This window comes from Bacillus rossius, chromosome 1 (assembly GCF_032445375.1).
Source record: "Bacillus rossius redtenbacheri isolate Brsri chromosome 1, Brsri_v3, whole genome shotgun sequence".
NCBI lineage: Eukaryota > Metazoa > Arthropoda > Insecta > Phasmatodea > Bacillidae > Bacillus > Bacillus rossius.
Genome location: NC_086330.1, coordinates 23,513,424 through 23,532,650, shown reverse-complemented (window position 1 = coordinate 23,532,650; position 19,227 = coordinate 23,513,424). Strand labels below are relative to the sequence as shown.

Genomic DNA, 19,227 nt, shown 5'->3' with positions numbered 1-19,227 from the left:
TGTTCAGCATACAAAGAGGTACTGAGCAAACAGTATGGGGCAAACTAGGAGTAAGGAGGCTGAATTGAGGAATGAAGTGTGGATGTTAAGGGGGGAACTGGAGGAGGGGAGAAAAGAAATTGACAGACTACGCAAGCAAAACGGGAAGGTTAGGGATCTGGAGGAAGAGGTCAGCAACTTGCGGAAGCAAAAGGTAGCGCTAGAGGGTCAGATACAAAAGTGGAAAGATACAATCGAGGGGGAAGGTAGGGATGACTGGGAAAGCAAAATGGAGGGGACGAAATGCAAGAATGATGGAACCAAAAAGGGAGAAGAGAAATCATGGGCTGAGGTAGCCAGAGAGGACACAGGCAGGCTAAAGGAAGATAAGTCAAATAAAGGTGCTGGGAATGAGGGGACTATGGAAGGTAGGGGAATCGGAAGCGTAAAGGTGGCATTATTCGGGGATTCAATGCTCAGATATGTAAACATACTGGGGGCGTATAAGGCAGGGAGGAGTGATGAGAGGTTGGAGGATGTAAGAGATAGAGTTAAGGCTAGCCAGCTTGACGGAATAAGGAAGGTGATTGTGCATGTGGGCACAAACGACCTTGTTAGAGGGGGAGGACCAGGAAAGTTTGAGGAGGACATGAAGGGAATGCTTTGTGAGTTAAAAAGGAAAGTGAGGGGAGACATCCTGGTGAGTGGAGTGCTGCCTAGGAGGGGTGTGCCTATCCACAAGCTCAGGGCTGCGGAAGCCATCATGCTGAAGCAGTGTCAGGAGTGGGGAGCAAACTACATCAGCGCAAGGAGTCGGCTTCAGATGAGACACATGGCAAGGGATCAAATCCATCTGAATAGGGAAGGCGTGGGAATCCTGACGCAGGTGATGATAGACGGCTTAAGAGCGGGTAACATGGGGCAGGGAAACGGGGTAGGGGGGAGGTCAAAGGTAGGGTGCAGCTAGTAGAAAGGAATGAAGTGAGAAAGGTGGGGGTGGGGAGGGGGAGGCAGGGGAAGTAATCAAGAAGGGATGGAGAGAGGGTGGGAAAGACAAAAGCAGGATGGGAGGGGAGGGTGCATATAGAAACAGGAGAAGAGGGTAGGAAAAAAAGGGAGAGAGTAAATATAATGGTTGTTAACTGCAGGAGTATCCTAAACAAAGTGGACAAGTTCTGGACACTGGTTGAGCTCTATGGGGCAGATATAGTGGTGGCAGTAGAGACATGGCTGGATGAGGATGTTGCAGACAACAAAATAAGGAGAGGGAGTTACATAGTTTTCAGAAGGGATAGAAACAGGAGAGGGGATGGGATAATGGTTCTTGTTCGGGGGGTGTTAGATGCAGAAGTAAAGTGGATGGGAGAAAAGGAAGAAATACTTCATTTGGAGATCTCAGGGAAGAAGAGGAAAATGCAGCTGTTTGCGGTGTACAGGCCGCCGGGTGATGGGGGTACAGAGGTGGAGGCTGTACTCGAAAGGCTTGATAGGTTGAAGGAGGACAGCATGGTAGTTGTAGCAGGTGACCTCAACCTTCCAGGGGTCAAATGGCAGTGTGGTAAGGAACTGGTGGGGCCACTGAGACAACAGAGGGCAACTAAACTGGTGAACATGGGGTTACAACAGGTGGTGGTAGAGGAAACTAGGATGGGTGGGGGAGCTGGCAGCTCACTATTGGATGTAGTGCTGGTAAGACCCGAGGAGCTAGCCACTCACTCTAAAGTAGTGGATGGGATAAGCGATCACAATATTCCCGTTGTGGAGATTTGCCTGGACAAGAAGGTCATGAAAGGCAGCAGCAGGCAAATATGGTTGTATGGGAGGGCAGTACAGACAAGGGTGGAGGCGTTTCTGGAAGAGAGATTCGACCAATGGAGCATAGGCATCGTTGTGCAGGAACTGTGGAAGGATTTCAAAAAGGTGGTGGGAGATGCTCAAGAGCAATACGTACCTAAAAAGAGGATTAATGTGGGAGGGGACCCACCTAATTATGGAAGGGAAATTTGGAAACTAAAGAGGAAGGGTAGACTGTTATATGCGTTGGGGAAAAAGGAAGGAAAGAAGACTGTAACAGAGGAGCTGAAAGAAATAGGAAAGCAACTGAATAGAGAGATAAAGAAGGCGAAGGAGGCCTATCTCGGGGACCTGATGGTACAGTGGACAAAAGGCAACTGGCAAAAGCTATACGGGTTTGTTAGAAGCACGAAGGGCACAGGGACAGGGGTACCAATTTTGAGGAATCAGGAAGGTGAAATTGCAGCGGGATCCAAGGAAAAGGCAAACTTGTTGGCCATGCAGTACATGTCAGTGTTCGAGAAGGGAAAACAGTGGGAAAGGAAACATGCTGAGCATAGTACAGGGCGACACGAGAAACGGCTGGAGATCAGGAAGGAAGAAATTGAGAAAGTAGTGAAAAGGTTAGACAGCAGGAAAGCCATAGGTAAGGATGGCATAGGGAATGGGATGATAAAGCTGGGGGGGCAAGCCATGGTGAAGTACTTGGAGCTGCTATTCAGTAGATCGCTGCAGGAGGGCAAGTTGCCGCAAGAATGGAAGGAGGCGGTGGTGGTACCGATATACAAGAAGGGGGGTAGCAAAGAGGACCCAGCCAGCTATAGACCAGTTAGTATCACGCCGGCAGTAGGCAAGGTAATGGAGAGGTTAGTGCACAGGCATGTAGTAGGGGAGCTGGACGGTAGAAAGTGGATTGACAGGAGACAGCATGGATTTCGAAGGGAATATTCATGTGAAACTCAGCTGGCTGGACTGTTGGAGGAGCTGGTGGAGGGGGTAGATAATGGTCTACAGATTGATGCCTGTTTCATCGATTTTGAAAAAGCATTCGATAAAGTTCCTCACGAAAAAATGATGAAAAAAGTGGAGGGAGCTATAAGTGACAGGAGGGTGGTGGGTTGGATTGGGACTTCATAAGCAACCGGACACAGAGGGTACGTGTGGAGGAGGAGTTGTCGGAGGAAGGAAGGGTTACGTCATGGGTGCCGCAGGGCAGTGTGCTTGGCCCACTTCTCTTCACCATAATGATGAATGATATAGGAGAGAAGATACAAGGGCATATTAGGCTTTTTGCAGACGACTGCGTGGTTTACATGGATGCAGAGAGAAATGGGTTACAGGAGGATCTGGAAAGGCTGGAAGAATGGGTGGAAAATAATGGTATGAAAATAAATGTGGGAAAGACGAAAGTGGTCAGGTTTACCAGGAAGAGGAAGATTGTCAGGAGGGAATATCGCTGGAGGGGAGACGTGATAAGTGAGGCCGACAGCCATAAATATCTAGGGGTGGTGCTGCAGGGTAACCTGGGGTGGGGGGAGCATGTAGACAAGGTAGTGAAGAAGAGCAGACAGGCACTGGGCATGCTGGGACGAGTGCTCAGGGAGGGAAGCAGCAGCATACGTGACAAGGCCTATAAAACTATGGTCCGCCCCATGCTGGAGTATGCCGCAGCAGTGTGGGACCCATACACGGCAGTACTTGAGAGGGTGCTGGAGGGGGTGCAGAGGAGAGCAGCTAGATGGGTGAAGGGCAAGTGGAGGAGAACGAGTAGAGAAGGGAAGGGGGAGTGCAGTACCACAGAGATGATGATAGAAATGAGATGGGAGAGCTTAAAGGATAGAAGACAAAAGGAGAGATTGGTCAAGATGTACCAGGTGCTGAGTGGAGTGGGAGGATGGGGAGAGCTGGGGGGAAAAGTCAAAATGGGAATGCGTAGAAGTAGGAAGGAAAATACTAGGAAGGTTTTCAAAGAGAGGAGGAGAACAGAAAGGGGAAAAAATGCGATGGTCGTGAGGACAGTAGGGGAATGGAATAGGCTGGAGGAGGAGTGTGTGGCGGTTGGGAGTGTGGACCAGTTCAGAAGGAGAGTGAGGGGGAAATAGGGAGAATGCTTGCCACCGGGCACTTTGTACCCAATCGCAGCTATATATTAAATAAAAATATGTTCGCTTCGTCATGATAATGTTCAAGTTTGAACTAAGCCTAATAAATGTTTATAAGTAAACTGTTAATGTATATGCGATTGAATGTCATTTAACTATTTGAGTTATTTTTACGTAACTTTATTTAAATTAAATTTTAAAAATTTTTGGTTAAAGTTTGATCTCCTTGTTACACGAACACAATTTGATATTATGTTTTCAATTATTATCTTCAGAAAACCAGTTTAATGTTTCACTGTTGGCTATTCTGAAATGTATCACGCCTTGCGTGACAGGTTATTGGCAGTTGTTTTTCTTAAATAAAGTTTATAATTTTAAAGGAACCATGGAAGCCTACGATGTAATTGTTAATCAACCTGTTGTTATTGATAATGTGAGTAAAATCCGCACCACTGAAAGTTTAATTTTTTGCATGCATAGTCATTTCTTACCAATGCTTTCTGTCACCTTTTCTTGACGTCTAGCGGGTAGGGGAGTCTTTTCACATCTTTCTAATTTTAATGCTTACGTGTGAAATGTATAGAAAATTAGAAATACAAGTTTAAATGTTCATCTATGAGAACTAAAATGTGCACTCCTTAAACAATCCAATGCCGTTAAATGGTGCACAAACTTTAGTCTTGAAATATTATACAAAAATGTTGGTGAATGTGTTTTAAGTTATTATTATTTCTCTTCTCAGTTATTTTAGTTTTGGTAGAATCCGCAAGATTCATCTGTGATAATACCCGCGGTGGCGCTTAAGCAAGTAGTGTACCTATGTACAGGTGTTGCTTTCTGGTTGCTGGAAGTTTAAAATTAAAAGTACGGAACATTAATCCTTTTTAGAATGGGAAAGAAATACATAGTTTTTATACACTACACATGTCCGTAAATTTACTTCTAAGGGATTTTTTTGTAATTCCTACTAGTTTGTGAAAAAATTAAAATTTTATATCTTACATTACAATACTTTTGCCTTTACGCTGTCGCCGCCATTGATTGATACACATGCGATTGGGCTTCCATCTGGTGGGAAGGAGTCAACCCCATCTCTTCCCCCATACTACCCCAATTTCTGAAGTCTCTTCTTCAAGTCTTTTCCTCTTCTCTCATCCAGTATCTTTCCCTCAATCACATTCCACTCCCTCCCCATCCTCACCAGGAATACTTGCCTTCCTCTTTCCATTCTTCTCCACTCTCTCTATACACCTATTTGTTCAACCTGTATCTCAGCGTCCCCCAGCCCACCTCGCCCCTTTTCACCCTAAAAAACTTAACCAATCTCTCTTCTTTCCTCCTTTTGTGTAGTGTGTCTCACCCCAGCTCCATCATCACTTATGGCCTATGTGTCTCACCCTTCGCCCCTTCCCTCCTCCTCCACATACCCACCACTTATCTAGCCGCTCTACTTTGCACCCTTTCCAGTTACTTAATTTATATCCGTACGTATGGGTCCCAAATTGCTGCTGCATATTCAAGCATTGGCCCCACCAGCATTAGATACACCTTCAACTTTACTCTCCGTCCTGTCCCCTTCAGTGTCCTAGCAATCAGCCCCAGTCCTCTCCTCCCCTTCTCTACCACCTGCTGCACTTGCTTTCCCCAACCTCTGTCACTCTGTAGGGTTACATTGTTTACCTGCAAAAAATAAGAATACATGTTTTCCAAATACTTTAGTCGTTCCTGAATAAACCCTGAAAGGAAGGTTTCTTAATTCCTACTGGTTTGTGAAAAAATAACAGCTTACATTACAATACCTATGTATTCACGCAATCGCCGACATTCATTGTTTACCCATGCAGGTTTTTTAACATTTCTTTTTTTGAGAACTTAAGTCAATCTAGGTGGGGGTGTAATAATGAAATTCATTTAAATAATGACTGTATTGAAATTGTAAGGAATTTTTATTGCTTATATTTCATGTTTTATTAGAATAAGTAATTGTATTATGAAACTTTTGTTTTGTTACAGTGTATTTAAAGTATGTACTGTTCTAGTCACGTTGTAACGAATGAGTCTAATGGGAGGCAGTAATTTGAATAGAATTGTTAACGTCATTCATTTTCTGTAAGTACATTGTGCTGTGCTGTGCACTTAGCTGACACATTGAATTTTGTAGTCTTTCCAAGGAATTCTTTGATTACAGCTGTCACATATTCTGTGTTTGATGTGGCTGGTGTTTCATGTATCCCAATTTATCCCTGGATCCTGAAGGCATGATCCTGTTGGCTTGATCCTGTGGTACATGATGCTTGCTGTTTTAATTCAGTATGTCGAAATATCCCAATGGCTTGATCTGTGATTCATGATGCTTGCTGTTTTACTTCAGTACCTACGTCGGAATATGCTGATGACATGATCCTGTTGGCTTGATCCTGTGGTAAATGCTGTTTTAGTTCAGTATGTCAGAAGATCCTGCACATGAAAGATATTGCGAAATAAGAAAGAATTATGATTTTAGGTTGAAAAAAATCCTTTTTATTCGACTTGTGATTAAATTATGTGAAAATTTTTTTTATGTACAGGTAATCTACCTTACTGAATTAAAACAATAAGCTTCATATACCACAGGATCAAGCCATTATGATCATGCCATCAGTGTATTTAAATGTACTGAACTAACTCTAAGCTCACTAGGAGCTGAATACTTTATTATATGTAAAGACTATCAGCTATTTATATTAAATCAATCAGTAAAAGAGTTAAAATTTGGGCATATCTGTGAAAGATTGTGTAGGTATATCTTAACATCTTCTCATGCTGAAATATTTAATGTCAAATTGCTTTAAATTTAATTTGTATATGGAGATTTAATGATGATTCACATTATGGAAACGTTTTAATTTGATTTTGATGGAATTGGATGGTGGCCATTTTCATTATATGCTTTAAATTTAGAAATATAATAAAATAAATTATAAATATACTTAGGTGTTGAATGGTTTCAACCAGTCAGAATACTCTTTGATACATTTGATCAGCAATTGAATTTAGGAAACTTTCAAAGGAAAAAGTAAGTAGTACTTATTTGTCAAATTAATTGTATACATATTAATAACTACGTATGTAAAATATTGAATTGCTATTTTACATGGGACACGTGCATTGCATACTTAAATATTGTAAATAAATTAAAAATACTGTATATACATGTACATGTTAATTTGGTTTTTCAGTATTTACTAAATTTAGAAATAAATATTAAATGGAAATTTTTCTATTTATTGTTGGGCCTGTGTTTTGATGAATGTTGTTGGGCATGCTATTATTACAAGCATGAAATAATTATACTAATTATGTAGTACTTTTAGTGAGTTTACAATCTTATTTTGTTCCTATTGGTCAGACTCTGCTTTGTTTGGGTAAGATATCTCTCTCAAGAAATTAATAACCTTCTTAAAATAGTTTTTGAGCAAATCATTTGATGCAAATATAATTTCAGTTCAACTATAGTTGGGCTAAATTAATTTGATGACTATTATAATAGTGTGACAGCACATCTAGTGGTTGATGTTGCAGTCTGTTTCACTGTTGAGATTACAGATTCAAGCGAGAGTTATTTTGTGAGGAATTTACTGATTTAATCTAGATTGTGATACTGGCCAAGTGCGGTAGCTTATTACATGTAAAAGAAAAGTAGGGGAAAATAAATATGTTATAGAAGTTGCCAATGATAATCAATTTAATATTGGAATGAAGGAAAATATAGTATGTAGTATTGGCAACAGTGAAAGACAAAATAACACCATGGGAAAAAAGTGAATGATAGTGTGAGTTTTGGTGCAATATAGTAGTGGTTGTTTATACGAGAAAGAGTGAATTAGTAAGTTTAATTGAATATCATTATAAATTGAACAAATAAGTACGCAATAAGTATTAAGAAATTTTTTTGATGTGGGGTAATGATTGTAGAGAGAAGAGGAAGGTCATATTTATTTGTTACAAACGCGAGAGACCAAACCGCGATGCCTGGTTCGGAGCTGGCTGGCGGCCCAGCCACTGATGTCATGTGCCATCCATTGACATAAGGCATGCCATGCATGCCTAGCCTGATTACAAGGGTCATCGCTACCCCCTCCCCCTCCACTCCCCACGCATCGTCCTGCCATGGCTGCTGTTATCCATCGCTGAGCGGTATTAGGGAATTCCGCGGGCAGCCGTGAGAACAAGCGAAGTTATTCTCAATGTTTCGGGCATCGGGTCGGCCCGGGCTGATGCAACTCGTCACAGCCACTCTCGTCGGTTCAAGAAGGATGCCCAAGTACTTAAGCAACAATGTCGGCCTGCAGCCCTGCACTAGTAGTCCCGTGACAGAGTCCCACGAAATGTGCCACATGTGTGCTGTGAGTTCGGTGACGGAGTTCCAAAAGGAGTGCCGTATGAGTTCTGCGGTAAGTTCGGCGACAGTTCCAAGTGGATTCCGAGCAAGTCCCGCTACAACTCTGGAGTTCTGAGCTGATTCAGAGCGAAGGGAAGTGCACATCGGAAAAGAGGGTGAGAGAGACACCTCCTTCCCCTCGGAGAGTGGCGCGACGCGGAGTTCGACTGGATTGCAAGAGTGCAGCGACTGAGTGGCGCGAGACTGTGTGTCACTGTTGAGCCTAGCTTCAGTGAGGAGTGTGAACTGCAGAACTTGTTACAAATTGAGTGACTTGAGAATAAACATTTTTAAGTGCCAGTGATTTGTGATTGGACATTTGAAGTTTTAATTTTTAATCAATAAAACTGTAATAAAACTAATTGTACTATCCCTTACGAACCCAGTTCTCCCCACATTATAAATCGTAACAATACTGTATTAATATAAAGGTACAGTGAAAAGAGAGAATGTGTGGTCGTGATTGTAGTAGTAATCAGGGAAGTGATGGCTCGTGTTTCACTATATAAATTAAATTAAATGGAAGAATGGCAAATGGTCTTTGGTTTAAATTTGATATCTGCAAGATAAATTGTGACAGAAAATGATTATTGCCATAATGCAAGAAAGGTAAGTTTTTTATGGCTTTTAAATGTTTGTGATTTGTAGTTTTATGTTAATTTTGTTTGCTGTGTTAGGTTAGAGGTGTGTTGTGTGTGTTTCATTTGCTTGTTTTCCTGTAATTTTGTTGTGCGTTCGTTGAATAGAAAATAGGCCCACTTGGTGTAGTCTGTTCTGCGATACAGAGATTTAAATAAATACCTTAATGAAAATGTATATGATGTAATAGATAATATTTTTATCTCTATCGTGAAGAATACAGTCCCTTCTCGTAAATTTTTTTTTGCGTTACTGTTAAAAATGTGAAATTTCTCAATATTTTTTTTGGGTAGCATGAAGTAGAGTACAGTCCCACCCGGACTACTCTATTTTGTGATACATGTATTTAATTTTTTGTATGTGAGACTTTTCAATACAATTTTTTCTCAGTATCGTGAACTAGAATACAGTTCCACCTGGTCTACGTCTACTCTAGTTTGAGATATCAGTAATTTTTCTTCAAAATTTACCACTTTTCATGGAACTTTTATTTTTCACTAAAATGTATTTTTATAACAAATAGGGAAAGCTGTTAATTTTCCCAATACGGCAATGAGTTGTAACATCTACAGACATAATTTTATTGATAATGAATAATCTTATCGCAAAATAGAATAGAGAGAGGGGATTATATTCTAGTTAACGATACCGGAAAAATATATTGAAAAAATGAAAAGCATGAAAAATAGTGTGTTTATAGTCCCACACCCAAAAACCCCCACATTCCCGTGCTTGTCCCGTAAGAAAGTAGGGGTGGTAATGATGTAAGCGACACCATCTTAGTAATGTCATCAGTATTGCTATGGTTTCATGATCTAAAATAGTCCCCTGATTATGTATCTTGATCATGCCAGTATTGATGCTGGAATAAAAGTATATTTTTGATTTCCTTTCTAGGGTTCTGGAATCATCAAGGCGGGATTCGCAGGAGATCAAACTCCAAAATGTCGTTTCCCAAATTAGTAAGTACCTCCAGGGTTGGACAATCTTGCAACAATGCGGGCCAAAATAAATTTGAAAATATAGCGGGCTAATTTCTTTCTTTCCTAATTTTTAACTTTGTAAAGAAAAATTAATATTTTTCAAGTATATGTAGAAATTACAATTGCAAATCCTTACGCACGGTCACTGCATGGTATGCCATCTCCTGTACATCCTGACTCCACGGGGCTGTTTCCACCCCTGCAGCATTGGCCGGCCGAAGCACGTGCGCGTGATGGCGGGGGCGCTGGAGGGAGACCTGTTCGTGGGCCCGAAGGCGGAGGAACACCGAGGCCTGCTCAGCATCCGCTACCCCATGGAGCACGGGGTCGTCACGGACTGGAATGACATGGAGCGCATCTGGCAGTACATCTACAGCAAAGATCAGCTGCAGACATTCTCTGAAGAGGCGAGCATTTTGCGTGTTTATCCTTTAGACGACTTGTTTGGTCAAAATAGTCACTCTGGTCCTGTAAAAGTCACGAGTCATACGAAGACCCCTAAAGAGTTACGAATGTGAAAAATATCATTTTACTAGGCATTGTTACTTATTTTTATATCAATAACCAGAGTAAAGTAATTAGAAAGTATTTCATTTCAAAACTTGATTGGAACTATAAATTTTGAATTTTTTTAGGAGACTCAGAAATTTAATGACATATTTTTAAATAAAGCAGGAACAATTAATACTACAACAAAAAGTACCCATCACCTAAAAAAAAGTTATTATTTAATTGTTTAGGTATCTGTTATACAATTATTTCTGTAGTTCTATGATGATTTCCTTGTAACAGCCACGTTACAAAATATGCCAGTTATTTTATTTCTTAATAATTATATCATATAGTAGTTAATTTAAAAGGGTCGTAAATTTTTATTATTATTTGCATAATCTCTCTTCACCATAACAATTTTAAGAACAATATTATTCTTACCATAAATGTTAACATGGGAAGACTAAACATAAGTATCTATCCTGTATTTGATGTTGTGCTATCTAATTACATTAAAATAGGTAACCTTGTATTTTTAGAGATGTTGCATTTAGTAAAAAAATGGCAAATTGATTAGTGAAATATTATGTGGATGATGTATGTTACTTTGTTAGTATATAATTTATCTAATTGATACTGGATGGTTTTGTGCAGCATCCTGTATTATTAACGGAGGCACCCTTAAATCCTCGAAGGAACAAGGAGAAAGCAGCGGAGGTGTTTTTTGAATCATTCAATGTTCCAGCTCTCTTTGTTTCAATACAGGCAGTCCTTAGCTTGTGAGTACCTACATTATTTTCTACTAATAGCTATACAAAATGTTGTGTAGGTAGTGCTGTCAAGTACACTATTACTGAATTTCCATAATTATTACTGATACAGATGTCAAGTTACAAAAACATGGAATTGTATTTATTTATTATGGAAGCAAAGAAAAATAATGACACTTCTGAAATATTGTGTGTATCAGTGTTTCTTCATACGATAAAATTCTGCTCAAGAATCTTATGTAATAAGAAGGTAAACTTTATTGTTAAGTTCTCATCATAAAAATAAATCTTCAAATTTATTGTAGCTTTTTAAATATCAAGTGGTTTGCAAACCTGTGTAGTTTTCTAAATTATTTAATGGATGAATTAGATCAATACTGTATAGGAATTAACGTTAGTTATTTAGTAAAGTCTGGAATTTGGTGTAAACTTTATACAGTGTTCGTTTTATGCAGATTTTATTGCGTGCATTAATATTATTACTGATGGTGAGGGATGTGCCTGGATGTTGGCAGCATTGTGTATGTGATGATGATGATGATGATGGGGTAAACAGCCATCCTCGTGGGGCCATGGTGTGGCTAGGACAGACCTGGCGAGATTTTACGATGGTGGTTAGCCGTTGCCTTCTCGCGGGATGGAGGCAAAAGTACGACACAACGCCTAGTCGTCAAGTGAGGAAGAAAATTTTCTACTAGTGGAAAATCTCGGATGAAACTCCAGAAGTTTGTTTCCCGATCTGCAGCAGGGTCATCAAGGATGGAAGAGGCTGACGCCCAACGGACAGATTAGTCTCTCTGACCGGCCATGGTGGTGTGTGGATTGCGATGAACTGAAGTGGAGGAAACCTCTCAGCTCACGTAGTTGCCATCTATGTTCTACCATCAGAAAAATCTGGGTTGGATTTGCATTTGCAATGATTTGACTACACCTTGGGTTGGCTGACTGTTCGTATTACCATGTCCTTGTGTTTGTGGAATACAGGGTTTTAAATGTTAATTATTCAACTTGAAATGCATATCTAATTTATCTTCATCTTATTATTTTTATTATTTTGTTGTCTGGAGTAGATGTAGGTGATACTGTTTCTGCTTATTTGTTGAAATTAATTATCAACTTTTATAGAACTAGGCTGGGAATTACATTGAGTTAGTCAATAGGAGACATTCTTAATTGTTTTAAACTTTTAATTTGATTCCAATAACATTTTAAGTAACTATTGACAACTTCTTTCAAATTTTCATGCCTGCAGTTAATATTAATGATGAAGAGAAATGTTGAATTTCAGAGTCATGCTGAAACATTTTTTATTCAAATACTATTTAAGTTTATATTTCGCCAAAATAAAACATCATTACGTATAAAGTAATAATGATAACAATGGTGTATAAAATAGAAATAGTGCATTGCAAGATAAAATTGTTATTTGCCACATCAGGTTGTATGTCTATTTCTGTGAACATAATTTTTATGCAGGTTATTTTCACATGAGCTGCATTGAATCTATGTATGTGTACTCATGCTTAAAACAGTTTAAGTGAAAGTAAATTCACAAGGAAAATGCCGGAGTCTTAGAAAATAGGACTGTGCAATTTTTTTCTTGTGTAGTTGAGGTCTTTTCAGCTAGCTATTTTACATTTTTGATGTTAAATTTCCTTAAAATCAGAATAAAACATACAAATTATGAGGATAGAAATTTGGAACATAACTAAAATGTCTGTATTGTCTTGCCTTAATAACTTCTGAACTATTAGCTTCAGACACAGGCATGGTGTCATTTCTTAGCATGTATAGTCAGCTCTCTAATACAACCTAGAGTTTGCATTGTGGGTGAATGCTGAGCTGGCGGGAGGAGGGGGGCATCATCAACCTATAAAAACTGGCACTCTTGGTCCTTTCTGTTCAATGTAATAAATATTGATAAGGAAATGGCTACTATAAAAATGGTGTGCCCTCACTTGATTGGGTCTGAATATGCCACTTATTCAAAGCAGTGCATTTTCAGAGTTCCCGCAAACAGGGACAATCTGGGAAAAATCAAGGATACTCAGGGAATTGAAAAGTCGTCTACAAAACCTGCGAAACACAGGGAAATTGTCAATACTAATTAAAAAAAAGGGATCTGTAAATTTTTAGACTATTTTGTGTCTTACTCTTAATGTCTTAAAATCAAATGTATTTTAATCATGATTTCATGTGATAATCTGCTATTAGTAATTTGTGTTCTGTTTCACTAACATTAATAAGATATACAAACAAATGTGCATTGAAATGAAGTGGAATCAAATATCTGTAGTCTGACTGGATCATAATTGATAAGGAATCATTTTAAAGTTAGATCAAACAAATATATTTGTTATATTTTCCAAACTTGTAGTGTTATTTACGTAATGTTGATCAAAATAACTGTGCACACTCTAGCTACATTGTGAAGCAAATCATATTATAGTCAATTGTGCATGATATGAATGTGTTGAAATGTGCTTGATAGTAATTTGCATGGGTGAAAATCTGCAGGATTCCTAGGGGGGCCGGACGGGATAATGTTTTATCATTCTCAGTTCACAGTTACGATTTAGCAAGTGCAAGCGGGCTCCCTCAGAGGGTTTTTTTTTATTCCAGGGGGGGGGGGGGGGCTCTGGCCCCCCGGGATTCACGCCCATTGGTAATTTGTATTGTAATATATCTGTTATTTTACTAGATACACCAATGAGGCAAAGGAATATTCTCAAATGGGTCAGGTAAAATTTAGCTGAAGTGAGAGTGTGGGAACCCTGATTATTCTGTTTAGGTGTTTGTACTTTAAATTTCTGTTTTCTATATGGTTAAATTTAGTTGCATGTTTCACTGCAGTGACTGTTGTGAAGTGAGGGTTTGCTGCACCTTAAAAAAAAAAAAAAAAAACTTGCAGATATGCGACAGGAAGGACCACGGGCGTTGTACTGGACTCGGGTGACGGTGTGACGCATGCCGTCCCGATCTACGAGGGTTTCGCCATGCCTCACAGCATCATGCGAGTGGACATCGCAGGCCGAGATGTGTCCCGATACCTCAAGTAATGTATGCCCTGTTTTGTGCATGGATACCGGACATTGTATAGCTGGATGTTGTTTCGAAGGATGTGATCCTCAAGATGCATAGTGTATATATAATTTATCTAGGGATGAGGCAATCAAATCCTCACACATCATCCTTGGTAGTGAAAGGATTCAATGTTCGAGGAAAAATATTTGAAGAAAAATATGAGAGGAAATAATTAAAAAATTCATCAGTGACCACCTCTGAATTTTACTAGATTAATATTTTTCTTCATACCTATCATGTTACCATTTCCCAAGATATTGTAATGTAACATGTAATTATATAGATAAAATTTCAGTTGTATTGGTTGTGGAAACTTAGTTTATAAAACAAACATTTAAAGGGTTTAATGTTTCAACTCCATAGTTAAAATTTTATTTTGTGTGTATTATTTTATTTTTGACCCTTGTCGTCTAGATTCTGATTTGAGGGGTATATTCGAGGTGCTATTAGGGATTCGGATCCAAGTAAATTGGGATTTGACCCATTACTAAATTTAACTATTTTTTTTTCAAAGTGGAAATGTCAAACTGGACTAGTTCAACTTTTTTTAATTACAAAATAAAATGCAGTTGGCTAGGCTTGCTACTGACAATCACAATGCAAGTGGTTAAGATGCATTGCATGATTATCCCTGCCATGCAAACTGGTTAACCACACAGGAAATATATACAGTGAAATTCCGTTACAACGTACTTCAGAATAACGTAACTTTCAGTTCAATGTTTGATTTTAAATTCCCGCTCAAAACACCAATGTAAACAATGTAAAAATATTTCACTTTGACATTAAAAACGTATCCCACCTTTCAATACAACGACCATTCTTTTCCAGTTCTCAGGAAAATTTTACATAATTGTTACTGTGTTTGCGCAGGGGTTCTTTAATATAAATGTACATTATGATTAATTTTTATCACTTTCAAGAAATGTTAACAAGTATAAAACGTAAACAAACACTGTCTCGACGATTCATAGAATCATAGTACAGTATAACGTGCTATTCTTCCTACTCCATGGATCACACACTTTAGTGCACAAGACGATCTAAATATCTAAATAATGAGGCCTTACTTAAGGCGCTCGAGTTTAAAGTCGGAGATCGCAGAAGGGAGTACCAACTAAATGCAGTGAGAAGTACGGTCCCTAGACAAAAAAGAATGACCGGGATAATAATGGAAAACATCACTGCCTGTTTACTATTTAATATTTCTGCTTGGCATCGGCTTGGTACATTGAAATACAGAACCATTTACACAAATCTGCAGAAGATCTAGATCTCGCATTAAAGAAAAGGACATCTAAAGTAATCACATATTATAAACACTATATTACGGGTAATTATACAAATATTTAGAAAGCATTAGTTTTTCCCTAACAGGTCCGTTGATTACAATCCTGGATGACGTAATTGTCTATAACTGTTGTTTAGGCACAATTCCCAATGTTTTAGTCAAACCGGACTCTCGCTTCGACGTAATTATGCGAGTTTCACATCCCGCACCACAGCAATGTGTTAAATCTGGCTTGCAGTTTACGTAAATTCTCACGTAGCGTAAAAAGGAGAAGTAGAGTTTATTGCGCCACATTACGATTCAAGAAACTAGCAAGATAATGAATTTGAGTTTATGATCAGTCAAGTCTCTCTGCTCATTGTTTTTCCTTGAAAAACCAACCCGGTGTCCGGCTGTTAATAGCGGTTGCATCGAGGCTTACTTGTAGTTGCGCAGCATGGTGGACGATAACCCGGGCTGGGCACTCGTCGATGCGTAGGTGAATGGAACAGCCTTTCCATTTTTGCAGCGGCGCAACACGCCTGCACCCGCGAGCCGAAGTCGACTCACCCAGCCGCCAGCACCGTCTATCCGCTCGCCAGCCGCAGACCCGTCGCAGGTTAACGCGTCACCATGACGTCATAAGGCTCAGCGCGCCGCGCGGTGTTGGCTCGCGGAAACACACACAAGCGCAGCGCCGCGAATGTCCGTAATGCTTTTGTTTTAATCGATCTTCAAGACGAAAATGAACCAAGTGCCAAACAATCTATCATAACATATTATATAATTAATTACCAAATTAAAAGGACGTTAAAACAAACAAATAATAAAAGTAAAGTTAATGGAGGCGTGGCAAACGCCTCAATATCCCCCCCTTAAAAAAAACTAATTTAACACCAAAAACAAAAGAAATTTAGGTAGCTACGAGCCACTATAAGGCGAGAAAACGGGGAAGCACTCAAAACACGCCATTCAAGCAACAGACCTCAAAGAAAAGCAAGAAGAAAAAAAGGCACACAGTGAGAAAAGACACGCGAAGAAAAACACATGAGAAAGACAAAGTAAAACAATAATTAAGACCAAACAATGCTTTGTGCCACTTTCCCGTTTACTCGTTAACAAACAACAACATACTTCAAAAAAAATCTCTATTCACATGACTAAAAAGGGCAAAAACAATCATTTACTTTGATCGGGTGTGAACCTCTTAAGATGACTAATATGCACCTTACGTGTCTCAAAACTTTTGTCCACACGCTGCAAAAGAACGGTTACTCCCCCTAAATGCCTTATCACCTTGTAAGGCCCCTGGTAAGAAAACTCTAATTTAGCGGTTTTGTGCAGCGCTTTGTTACTGATGGGAAAACTTTTGCAGAGCACCCAGTCTCCCACCTTAAAAGGATTTTCCAAGCGCCCCTTATTATATTGTTTCGCAACCTTATTCTGAGCGTTCTGGAGATTTTTTATAGCTTCTACCCATTTATCTTCTAATAACCGTGGACTACTGATCGCCCATAATTCCTCTCCTATACCCCAAACATTTAAAAGAGGGTGTGGTATTTTCCGCCCCAGAAATAATTCGGCGGGAGTGAAATGAGTGGCGTCATGTTTAGCCATGTTAAATCCTAAACTCAGCATATCCAAATTTTCATCCCACTGGCGATGGTCTTGATGATGATAAATAGTAAGTGCAATCTTGATATTTTTATTCACTCTTTCTACCAGGTTAGGGCAAGGATAATGCGGGCTGGTGTTAATGTGGCAAATTCCCCAACGAAAACACATGTTCCCAAATATTTGACTATTGAAATAGGCCGCATTGTCAGAAACCACATTCTCAGGTGCTCCAAAAATTTGCCATATTCTTTGCGTAAGAGCCTTGACAATTCTTGCCGCTTTCATGTCAGATAAAGGTAAAAAAAAATTAAATTTAGTGAAACCATCCACAATAATCAAAAGACAATTATTTCCCTCTCGAGATCGAGGCAAAGGACCAAAAATATCTATGAAAACCTTCTCCCAGGGACGCGTGGGCAGAGAAACGGAGTATTTACCCAATTTAGAATTTACGGTTTGTTTACTTAACAGGCAACTTTCACACGTGTTAACATGATTTTGCACATCTCTTTTCATATCCGCCCAATAGACTTCATCTCTCAATTTATGATATGTCTTGTCCACTCCTCCATGACCCCCAAACGCACTATCGTGATAATATTTTAGCACCATAGGCCGTAAGAGCTTAGGAATATAAAGTCTTTTCTCTTTCCCACTTTGTTGATAATATAATCTATGCTTCACTAACACGAAATTCTTATTCTTGCCCTGCAGTAAATCTCGCATTATATTTTGCCCTTCCAAATCTTGTTCTAACACCTCCTCTACTTTGTTGAATAGTTCTGGCTCCACAGTAAAACGCCCACACCTGATTACTTCACTCTCGTCTTCCAAATCCTGTTCACCGCCTTCCTCCTCAAACATCCGCGAAAGGGCATCCGCGACCACATTGTCCTTTCCCTTTACATGAATTATTTTGAACCGAAACCGAGTGAGCCTCATTACCCACCGCCCTATTTTCCCTAGTTGTCTCGGATGCGAAAACAACCAGGTCAAAGCCTGATTGTCCGTGTAAAGGTCAAATTCGTCATGCTCTAGATAAGTGTCAAAACGTTCCAAAGCATACACGCAAGCAAGGGCTTCCTTTTCATATGTGCTATAACCTTTTTCATGTCTATTAAGTGTTCTTCCAGCAAACATAATGGGTTGTAGACCCTTGCCAAAATCTTGCAAGAGAACCGCGCCTAACGCGACACTCGAAGCGTCAACCTGCACTACAAATCGCCTCTGGAAATCTGGTAACGCTAACACCGGTGGGTGGGAAATGGCTTTTTTCAAACCGAGAAAAGCGGCCTCCTCTACCTCACCCCAATTAAAAATAACCCCTTTTTTTCTTAAATTATTTAAAGGGTAGCACAAATCCGCATAGTTCTCAATAAAGCGGCTAAAATAGCCCATCATGCCCAAAAAACTCATGATGCCTTTAACATTACGAGGTCTCGCGAAATTTACAATGGCCTCAATTTTGTCAGGGTCCATTACAATTTTTCCTTCCCCAACAATGAAACCCAGGAACCGAATTTTCTTTCTGGCCCAACAAACTTTTTCAGGATTGACTGTTAACCCTGCACCTCGTAATTTTGGCAAAACCCCTTCCACATGTTCCAAGTGTTCCTCGAAAGAATTAGAAAATATACAGATGTCATCCAGAAAACTAATGACATTTTTAAATTGATATTCTTTCAGAATGTAAGATAAGATACGCAATAAGCATTGTGAGCCAAAATTTACCCTGAAAGGCACTCTTTTCCATTGGTACTGTCCCCACGGGGTAACAAAAGCCGTGAACTTCTTGCTACTCTCCTCCAACATGCATTGGTGAAAAGCAGCATTAAGGTCTAACACCGTAAAATATTTCGCTTGCCCCAAATATTGCAGCACAGTTTCCACCTTGGGCAGCGGGAAACCATCTAGTTTTATGCGATCATTCAAGATTCGGTAGTCCAAGACTAAGCGATACTTCCCCGGTGTTTTTTTTTTACTAAAAAGGCGGGTGAAGCGTACTCTGAACTCGCTTCTTCTATAACATTTTGCTTAAGTAAATCATCTATGATTTCCCGAAAAACTAGCATTTTGG

The 19,227-nt window shown here is 39.5% G+C and overlaps 1 protein-coding gene across 1 annotated transcript in view; it reads left to right on the top strand.

Annotated features, from left to right (window-relative positions):
* Window positions 1-4,156: 4,156 nt before the first annotated feature.
* LOC134533099 (alpha-centractin) overlaps window positions 4,157-19,227 on the top strand; it is a 30,979-nt gene continuing 15,908 nt past the window's right edge. The window contains exons 1-5 of the mRNA XM_063370346.1: window positions 4,157-4,308; window positions 9,832-9,896; window positions 10,123-10,324; window positions 11,064-11,188; window positions 14,091-14,234. Of these exons, the coding sequence (XP_063226416.1) occupies window positions 4,261-4,308; window positions 9,832-9,896; window positions 10,123-10,324; window positions 11,064-11,188; window positions 14,091-14,234 (584 nt within the window). The 5' untranslated portion in view covers window positions 4,157-4,260. The remainder of the gene's footprint in view (window positions 4,309-9,831; window positions 9,897-10,122; window positions 10,325-11,063; window positions 11,189-14,090; window positions 14,235-19,227) is intronic.